Below are 10,472 nucleotides of genomic sequence, written 5' to 3'. Positions count from 1 at the left end.
TATTTACAATTAATTTCAAATTCCTTTTCAAAAACCACGAGATCCCTTAACAGTTTTGAGTAGAGGAATTTATTGGGGGAAATGGAGGCTGCAAGACTTGCACGCCAAAGAAGGCGTATGATCATGTACAAGAAAAGGATGGCCAAGATGCATTCCACAAACATAGTGTCATCAAAGAAATTTGGAGGTGGAAGCCATAGGAGTAAAAAGCATAAAGACATAGCAATGATCCATGATACAGATAGTTGTAAGCGAGCAAGACTTAATAGGCGAATGGTACTCAACCTAAATCGTACTCGGGAAAGTAGTTCAAATGGTCAATGTTTGCGGCGATCATTTTTTTTGTTAATTGCATTCTTTGTATTTTGATTTTTTATAATTAAATAACAAAAACTTGCAATAGCTATAGTTTATGTTTACGTATTTGTTTGGTTTTGATTGAGGCATTTGGGCTAAATATGGTTTTGATAAAGGTATTTTGTTTATCTTATTTTTTTTTTTTTGGAGAAAGATTGTTTATCGTAATTGATTACGGCTTGAATTTTACATATGCTGTGATTATTAGATTACCTAAATCTTCAATTATTTTCAATTTTTCCCCTGATTTTTAGTTCAGTTACTTCTTCATTGTGTAGCCTTTGAAATGATTTGGTTTTGCTTGGAATATTTTGGATAAGTTTTTTAGGGTACTCCAAACTTATAATTCGAAGGCTATAATATTTACATTGTTTTAATTGTTTTAATATTTACATTGTTTATTGATTTGTTGTTTATTTAGTTTATCCATCTTTGAAAACTATTTATAATTCAATAGTTGTTAACCCACAGAAACAATATTGATTTGTTTGTTGAACCCAAAAAAAAAAAACACAAATAAAATAAAACAAAGGAAGTATTTACAATTAATTTCAAATTCGTTTTCAAAAACCATGAGATCCCTTAACAGTTTTGAGTAGAGGAATTTATTGGGGGAAATGGAGGCTGCAAGACTTGCGCGCCAAAGAAGGCGTATGATCATGTACAAGAAAAGGATGGCCAAGATGCATTCCACAAACATAGTGTCATCAAAGAAATTTGGAGGTGGAAGCAATAGGAGTAAAAAGCATAAAGACATAGCAATGATCCATGATACAGATAGTTGTAAGCGAGCAAGACTTAACAGGCGAATGGTACTCAACCTAAATCATACTCGGGAAAGTAGTTCAAATGGTCTTTGAGGCGTTCAACCCCTTCAGTTATAAATGTTTTTTCTCACTCGGTTGTTGGGCTTAATGGTGATGTTGCTACTACAACTACTGTGCAAGAATTCGGGATAGATCTGCCTACAAATGCCAATGCCTTAGATAAGCATCTACCTACAACTAAGGTTACAAGTACTAATTTCATAATTTGGAATAATTGTACTAATGTAGTAATTAGCTTGGTTGGAGTATTTCTTTGGTTGTCACTTGCCTAAAATTCTATTGAATCTTCGCTTAGGCTTTTTATTGCATGATTAAATTCCCTTGATAATGTTCATTGTTATTGCTTGCTATTTTTATTTAAATGGCAAATGACTAAAACACATTTTATATATGAATATTTTTATTTTATTTTATTTGATACACATTTTAGATTAAATGGTGATGGAGTTATCCTAGCCATAGTAAAATGTAATTTAAACAGCTTTTACAGCCACCAAATATTTTGGTCTATTATTCATGCATTGGATTGTCCGTAATACTGTTAATAGTAAGTGATGGGGAATTTAAAGTTTTGGATATTGAGAAAATTCAAAATCAAACTTTGCTTTATTCTATCTCATCCATATCTTTACTTACTTTGAATAGTTTCATGTCTTAAAGTTTATATTTTTAATCAATGATAATTAGATAATTAAATAGGAATATTTATTAATAGTTTGTCTCATCCATATCTTTATTTTGCTGTCTTAAAGTTTATATTTTTAATCAATGATAATTAGATAATTAAATAGGAATATTTATTAATAGTCGTGCTATAACTGTTGAAATTCGCATTTGAATACACTACTTAACCTCACCTACAACAGCCATACATAATTGAAGCATCACACTTAACTTGGTTTATTATTATTATTATTTGTTTTGGGGCAGTTATGGTGTGTAGTTATATATGACTGTATAGTATTAACTCTGGGAATTGGTTGTTCTTGCTTTGCATATTACTAACAATGAATATTAGGCCCATAAAGGTTATAGGTTTCATCGCAAAGGCCTACTACCTTTTATAGAACCAGCTCATGTTGTGGTCTATTATTCATGCCATGATTTCCCTTGACAATGTTGATTGTTGTTGCTTGCTATTTTTATTTAAATGATAAACAACTGAAACACATTTATATATGTATATTTCTTTTTTAGCCTCGAAACTCATTTTATATTAAATAGTGATGGAGTTATCCCAATCGTAGAAAAGTGTAATTTTTAAACAGCTTCTACAGCTGGCAATTTTTTTGGTCTATTGTTCATGGCTTGGATTGTCCTTAACACTATTAACTATAAGTGATGAGGAATTTGAAATTTTGGATATTCAGAAAATTCAAAATCAAACCTTGCTTTACTCTATGAATATTAGATCCATAAAGATATTGTAACATGGAAAACCACCTTCAGAAGCTTTGAAGTATAACCTGTTCATTTGATTTGTGGATTTTGTCTGAGCCACCAATTATAGACTGAGTCTACTTAACTTCCATCTGTAGTTAGACAGAAGTTTTTATAGCCGTCAATCCTCATGTTTCCTTAATTCTCTTGAAGTGTTAGGATTAGTATTGTATATTAATAAGTTGAATATATCATCTTTTATATTTCAGGTTTGGGAATGCGAAATAGAAAACCCATTGACATAGACCTGAGTAAAAGGTCAAATAGCACACAAAGTAAGTGCAAAAACTACTATTTTGGAATTTTATATTCATCGTTATTTTCCATTTTCCTCATTTTCATGCATGCAAAATCACATTAAAGTACTGTTATTTGTAATTTTAAATATTAAAAACAACAATTAAATACTTTTAAATAATTAAAATACTATTTCAACATAGCATCAATGACAATATACCAACAATAGGTTCAAAATTGTGTCTCCATGTATATTAAATACTTTATTAATTTTGTATACATTTTCTAAAAGTTACTTTGATAAAATTCCTTCATATATTTTCAACCTACCTTATTTCTATTTCTCTTCAAAATTTGCTTTAAAATCCATTTTTTACAACATTACTTGGGACTATTTTTCCCTTTGGTTGGCTTCAGCACCTATGTTTCAAATAAAACTATTGCTAAACTGGGCTGTCAATGAATTGAAAATAATATTAATTTTTTACATATGCTTTTGTATTTTCTATATTTCCATTATATAATTTCATCTAATTATGCTTCATTTTTCCCTATCATCTAGGAAAAATTACAGAGCTGTGGAACTTTGGCCCACCAAGCTGTGTGTGTGAATATTGTAATGCAATATTATGGTACGAAGAGAGGAATCGTAAATCAAAAAACACAAAGAATCCTAAATTTTCAATATGTTGTCGAGAGGGTAGGGTGAAGCTACCTTCATTGAAATCACCACCTCCTGAGCTTCAAGAACTCCTACAACATTCAGAACATTACAAGGCTAATATAAGGAGGTTCAACTCCATGTTTGCAATGACTTCTATGGGAGGAAATGTTGATGTCCATGCTAATGAAGGACGAGGCCCTTACATCTTTCGATTGAATGGGCAAAACCATCACAGAATTGGGTCGTTACTTCCAGTTGTTGGAAAAGACCCATCTTTTGCACAGCTATACATACACGACACAAAAAAAGAGATTCATTACAGACTAAGTGCTTTGCTTGGACAGGAATCAGAATATGACCTTGACATTGCTATAGTTCAAATATTATCGAAGATGCTTGATGAGAACAACGTCTTGGTTAAGACATTCCGTATGGCAAGGGATAGGTTCAAGGACTCTGATATGCACAATGTACGCTTGTGATTAATTGGATCGCGATCAAGTGATGGTAGGGAACAAAACATGCCTACTTGCTCTGAAGTTGCTGCTATAATTGTAGGTGATTTGAGCGATGAAAATATCCATCGTGATATTATTGTTGAGAAAAGAAGTGGATTGTTGCAACGAATAAATGAACTACACCCAAAATTTATGGCCATGCAATATCCATTGTTATTTCCATATGGTGAGGATGGATTTCGAAATGAAATACTTAAAAAAGGTCTTGGTGGTGCTACGCCTTTGACAGAAGAATATGTCACTATGCAAGAATATTATGCATATCAATTACAACAGCGTGAGAATGAAGGTGAAACATTGATTCTTGGTCGTAGGTTGCGACAACAATTTTTAGTAGATGCTTACACATGTGTTGAGGAGTACCGACTAATTTGGGTCAGGAATCATCAACTTCAACTAAGATCAGAGGTGTACTTTGGAATAAAGGATGCTGTATTTAGGGGAGACACTACTCCTTCATCTATTGGGAAAAGAGTTGTTCTTCCTTCAAGCTTTACTGGAAGCCCTAGATATATGATTCAAAATTACCAAGATGCTATGTCAATTTGTAGATGGGCTGGGTACCCGGATTTGTTTATAACTTTCACATGCAACCCTAAATGGCCAGAAATTGAAAGTTACCTTTCCTTAATTCCAACTCAACGGCCTGAAGATAGACCAGATATCATTGCAAGAGTTTTTAAGATCAAATTGGATCAACTACTGCGTGATTTAAAGCATGGCAAGCATTTTGGAAAAGTAATTGCAGGTATAAAATACAACCTATTACTGTTTGATTGTTGTTCTTAATGGTTTAATCTATTTAATTATTGTAACATTTTTTTGTGTGAATACAGTTAACTACACAGTTGAATGGCAAAAAAGAGGCCTCCCCCATGCTCACATTCTTTTGTACCTATACCCAGATGACAAACACCCCACGCCTGCGGATATAGACAAGATAATTTCTGCTGAAATACCAGATAAGGTTACAAATCCAAGGGATTATGAAGTCATTTCACAGTACATGATTCATGGACCTTGTGGTTTTGCCAACCCAAAATCTCCATGCATGGTTGACAGTAAATGTAGGAAGCATTTTCCCAAAAAGTTTTATAGTGACACTGTGATAGATGAAGATGGTTACGCAATTTATAGGAGAAGAGATAATGGGATGACAGTTGAGAAGAATGGTGTTATGCTTGATAACAGATTTGTGGTGCCATACAACATTGATCTGTTAGTTAAATACCAGGCTCACATTAATGTTGAGTGGTGCAACCGTTCCAAGTCCATCAAATACTTATTCAAGTATGTTAACAAGGGTTCTGATCGAGCAACATTTGTTTTGTATGAAAACTTACACACAGGTGCTACAAGTGAAGCACAGCATATAACAAACATTGATAAGATCAAAACATATCTAGATTGTAGATATATCTCAGCTTCTGAAGCATGCTGGAGACTTTTTGAGTTTGATATCCAATATAGAGAGCCTACTGTACAGAGATTAAGCTTCCATATTGAGAATGAGCAGAATGTTACATTCAAAGATTCAGACTACTTGGATAATGTTTTGGAAAGACCAGATATAACAAAAACAATGTTCACTGAATGGATGAAGGCAAACAAAATGTATGATACAGCAAGAAATTTGACATATTGTGATTTTCCTACGAAATGGGTTTGGCATAGAAAACAAAGAGAATGGCGCCCAAGGAAATCTGGCCGATGTATAGGGAGGATATTTCATGCTCATCCTGCAAGTGGTGATCGCTTCTATCTTCGAATGCTCCTTAATGTGGTCAAAGGTGCAAGGTCTTTTGAGGAAATTAGGACTATTGATCATGTTGTGTATCCAACATACAGAGCAGCATGCTATGCTCATGGCCTTTTAGATGATGACAAGGAATGGGATGATGCTATCAAAGAAGCCTCTAATTGGGCTTCAGGAAGGCAGCTACGAGAATTGTTCACAACGCTATTGTTATTTTGTGAAGTGACAGACCCACATGCACTATGGATGGCTAATTGGGAGTTATTGTCTGATGATATACTATATAGGCAAAAGCGTCTCCTAATGTATGACAACTTACATTTGACAGAAGAACAAATACAGGACCATGCTCTTTTTGAAATTGAACAGATATTAGTAAAAAGTGGAAGATCTCTGAAAGAATTTGATGGCATCAAATATCCAAATGTGTCGACAATTAGAGAAAACAACAACCGATTGTTACAAGAAGAGTTGGATTTTGATAGGCTTGAATTGGCTGTAGAACATAAAAAACTTTTAAATGAGTTAAATGTTGAGCAAAGAAAAATATATGATGCTGTAATTCAAGATGTGGCATTCAATAGCGGTGGTTTATACTTTGTTTATGGTCATGGAGGAACTGGTAAAACATATCTTTGGAAAACATTAATTGCTTGCCTCCGTTCACAAGGAAAAATTGTGCTTGCTGTAGCTTCTTCTGGCATAGCAGCTTTGCTACTCCCTGGTGGTAGGACTGCTCACTCCAGATTTCAAATCCCTATCATTGTGACAGAGGAATCAACTTGTGGTATAAAACAAGGAACACATGCTGCTGAGTTAATGACAAAGGTGAGTCTTATTATATGGGATGAAGCACCTATGGCACACCGTAATTGTTTTGAGGCTGTAGACCGTTCATTGAGAGATCTACTTCGATTTACCGACATAAACAGTGCCGATAAAACTTTTGGTGGAAAGACAGTTGTATTAGGTGGTGATTTTCGACAAATACTGCCAGTTATTGCTAAAGGCCATAGAGAAGATATTGTTGATGCATCAGTGAATAGATCTTATTTATGGAACTTTTGCAAGGTATTTGTACTAACACAGAATATGCGTCTCCAACAACCTAATGCTGATTCCAACAACTTTGCAGAATGGATACTCAAATTAGGTAACGGAGAGCTTGGTGAAGTTGACAGCCAATTTTTTTTTTTTTTTTTTTTTTTTTTTTTTTAGAATCTATAGCCATAGCCCCAAAGTTTGAGGCATATCAGTAGTGTCGTGTTGGCTGTTCCAAAAAAAAGATAAAAAAGATTTATCCTCTACTATCCAGCCAGGATATGTACGTGGAATTGGATTTTGTATAGTCGTTTTTTTTTTAAGGAAATGTTAACCAATTCAGTTAGAACATTGGCTTAGAAACTATGAAAAAATAATAAAACAATAAATATTGTAAACAGTTTTTTATATTTATCATAAAGTAGTATCAAAATTTTTCTATTATGATTTATTAACAATTGTTCTAAGAGCATTCGTTAACATGATCCTTAATTTAAATCAAAAGATTCCTTAACTTGGTTCATGATCGGAAAGACAAACGCAAATAATTTTTTTTTTTTTTTTTTAAAGAAAGAAAAACGCAAAGTTGATCTACATACTTTGGCATAAATTTATTTTATTTTATTTTAGGTGGATAGCAGGGAGGAGAGATACAAATAACATATATAAGCATTTTGTTTGTTTCAACATTAACATTTTTTTAGAAAATAAATTATTTTTCAAAAATCATTTTTTTAAAGAAAATTATCTCATTTTCCTATATTTGATAACAACCTTAAAATGAATTGGAAAAATAGCTTTTAAGTTCCCTTATTTAGGTTGGTGTGAGATAAAGTTATTTTCCACTAAATTTTAGTAGAAATCAATAGTTTGTTTCAACGTTAACATCTTATGAAAAATGAATCATTTTCTAAAAGATTATTTTATTTTCCTATTGTAAGGAGACGTTTTCGCAGCCCAAGCCCAAGATGTATGGGATCTTAGCCCAATGAGCCTAGTATAATAAATTTGTAGAAAATGGGTTGGAGAACTAGGTCCTAATGAATTTAATAATAGCTAGTGTGGATTTAAAGGGAGATCAAGCAAGAACAAAGCACATAGGACTGAATAAATTCCCCGTCTGAGGAGGCAAATCTTGTATAAATCAATAAAATTGATTACAAATGCAACTTTTATTGCTACAGTATTCTTTTTTCTATTTTTCCGACCTCCCTCTCATGGAGAGTTTCTCACATGATATAGCTCCCTTCGGACCATCTTGATCCTACACTTGTTGATCATCTGAACCCTTACTTGAGTGTTTGTCCTATCAGTCACCCCCTTTGGCTTTTTGTGAGTTGTGGTGGCCAAGACTGCACTGTTTAAGGATCTTCTTTACATAAATGCAGCCAGAAAAGTAATTACAGTGCATTTAATGTGGTGGTAACAGCTTTTTCTTAAATATTTATGAGTTTTCATCGCTCTTATGTATGTATGATGCACATCCTTGTCGCTGGAGCCTCCTGGAAAGTTACCTTGATCGTTTGGAATAGAGATTTGAGTTGTATTCATCATGTCTAAGGAGGAGTTCCTTCTCGGACCACCATCCATTCGTTTCTTGCTTATGAGACTTTAAAAATTGAAACCTCTCACAATTACTTCCCCTTCCTTGGATGTTCCCTTGTCCTCAGATAAGGCCCAAGGCCCAATATATAATTTTGGGCCCTTATCCCTACAATAGCCCCTCAAAACTCCGGTTTTTCTCTCTCATCTGAAGAGAAAAAGTGGGGTTTTGATTTTCAAGAGACAAAACCATTTATTTCTCTAGTTCCTACATGCAGGAATGTCGTTTTGCACGCCCCATAATTGTAACTAACGCTTTGAAGCCCACAAGGCGTCATTAAATGTTCCAGGTGGCGCCTTGTTCCTCAAATCTAATAATGAGGAGTAGATTTAACAGCTGATCTTTCTCTTGGAATTTTGAGCGGGATAATTCTCACACATTTTCACCCTCTATATAAGGCACTGAAGGAAATCTTTTTCCCTTTACTTTGTGAATTCTTAATTTCTCCAAAGATCTCAGGCACTCCAACTCGCTAAGTTTCATACATCTCCAAGTTTCCTAGACTCTTTTCCTTAAGACATTACTAAAAGATTTTGTTAAAGGTTCTAGATTTGACACATTCACTTGTTTCTGTAAGTATCTATTTCTTCAAACTCTCTTTTTCTCATCGGCCGAGTTCCTCGGCCTTCTTCCTTATTAGAAAACTTCTCCTTGCCATCCACTTTTACTTAGATGGGTAGATTTAAGCATTTAGTGGATTCTCCGTCTGGTATGGAGGGTTTTAGGGCCAAATACCGTATCCCACAGGGAGTGGGCTTACAATATTGTCCCCCAGACCGAATACTTACCAATAGGGAGGTGGATGAAGTTGTCATTCCAATGATCATCTTTGTAGAGAGAGGAATGACACTTCCTATGGGTGGTATAACTAGAGACTACCTGCTCAACCACAGGCTGTGTCCCCATCAATGAGTTCCCAACGTGTTTAGAATTCTAGGGAGTGTAGATGCCCTAAACGACCAAATGAATCTTAGGCTTACATGGCAAGATGTCGCTCACATATACGAATGCCATTCTCTCGCCAAGGGATATTACCTCAAATCTCAATCCAAGGAGGTGAGATTGATATCATGCCTTCCCAAGTCCAACAGAGGCTTAAAGGAAGATTACCTGGTCGTCTCCGGGGAGTGGCACGACGGTCTTCACTGTCCAATTAGGGCGGGAAAACCAGGTGGGATACCCCAGGACTAGGTCCCCTGGCAGGGACCTTAGTTTTCTAAGCTTTTCTTTTATTCATTCCAAGCCATTCGTCTCCTCGAATAATAATTGTCATCGATTTGACCAAAATTTCCTTTCCGGATGTTTTTGCAGATAAAGATCACATCTCTCCGAAACTTTGCCACGTCAACATTCTAGGGCTCAACTACTTGCTGAGGTCAGAAATATTCACAAGTGAAGACGGACATTTGCAAGCTTTTCATCTGATCTTAGATTACAAGCCCTTGTCGCGCATATTTTAGGACGCAGGTCAAGCAATAAGAACAGGTAGCCCCAAGCTTGCTCGGATAGATGTTTCTAAACCTAAGTTCTTGGCTCAGAGAGACCTTTCCCTTATTGTGCTGCCACCCCAGCTTGTTCCACAACAAGTTACTACTCTGAGAAAGGAGTCAGCCTTGTTCTGCCATTCCCTAGACGCCGAGATCGACCAATTCTACTTCAGAGAAGAAGAAGGGGCACCGGAAAGGCCAGTAGAGCTCTCAAACTCCGAAACTGGGTCTAAAAGACTTTCTGCCATCCATCATCCACGGTTAATAATCGCTTGGCCAGACACTAGTTCCGAGGAAGAAGGAGGCATGGACCTAAAGTAAAGAATCGATCTGAGGGGCCTAATGGCCAGCAGGAACAAAGGGGTGTCAACTTCAAAAAAAGTTCCTAAGACCCTAGTTACTCCCAATCTTCCTCCTCCTCCCCCTCAACTCCTTACTGACCTAGAGTTGAAGGCCGATCTGAACTCAAAGAAGAAAAGGCCAGTAGAGGATCTGGAGGAGGGCAAGGTGGCACGTCCAAAAGGTGCCAAGCATCAGAAGAA

General features: G+C 35.4%; 1 protein-coding gene and 1 long non-coding RNA gene across 2 annotated transcripts; both read left to right on the top strand.

The window, feature by feature from the left end:
* Positions 1 to 2,830: 2,830 nt before the first annotated feature.
* LOC111995770 (uncharacterized) lies at positions 2,831 to 4,187 on the top strand. Its single transcript, XR_010623718.1, has 2 exons — positions 2,831 to 2,899; positions 3,424 to 4,187. It is a non-coding gene; the product is annotated as an uncharacterized LOC111995770 (long non-coding RNA).
* Positions 4,188 to 4,286: 99 nt separating this feature from the next.
* LOC136061854 (uncharacterized) lies at positions 4,287 to 10,251 on the top strand. The gene is made up of 3 exons (XM_065760221.1): positions 4,287 to 4,791; positions 4,880 to 6,972; positions 9,904 to 10,251. The coding sequence occupies exons 1-3, from the start codon at positions 4,287 to 4,289 to the stop codon at positions 10,249 to 10,251; spliced, it is 2,946 nt and encodes a 981-aa protein (XP_065616293.1).
* Positions 10,252 to 10,472: the final 221 nt, after the last annotated feature.

This window comes from Quercus suber, unplaced genomic scaffold (genome assembly GCF_002906115.3).
Source record: "Quercus suber isolate HL8 unplaced genomic scaffold, Cork oak 2.0 scaffold_358, whole genome shotgun sequence".
In the NCBI taxonomy this organism is placed as follows: Eukaryota; Viridiplantae; Streptophyta; class Magnoliopsida; order Fagales; family Fagaceae; genus Quercus; species Quercus suber.
The sequence above is the reverse complement of the archived record's forward strand: the minus strand, read 5'-3'. Positions and strand labels throughout refer to the sequence as shown.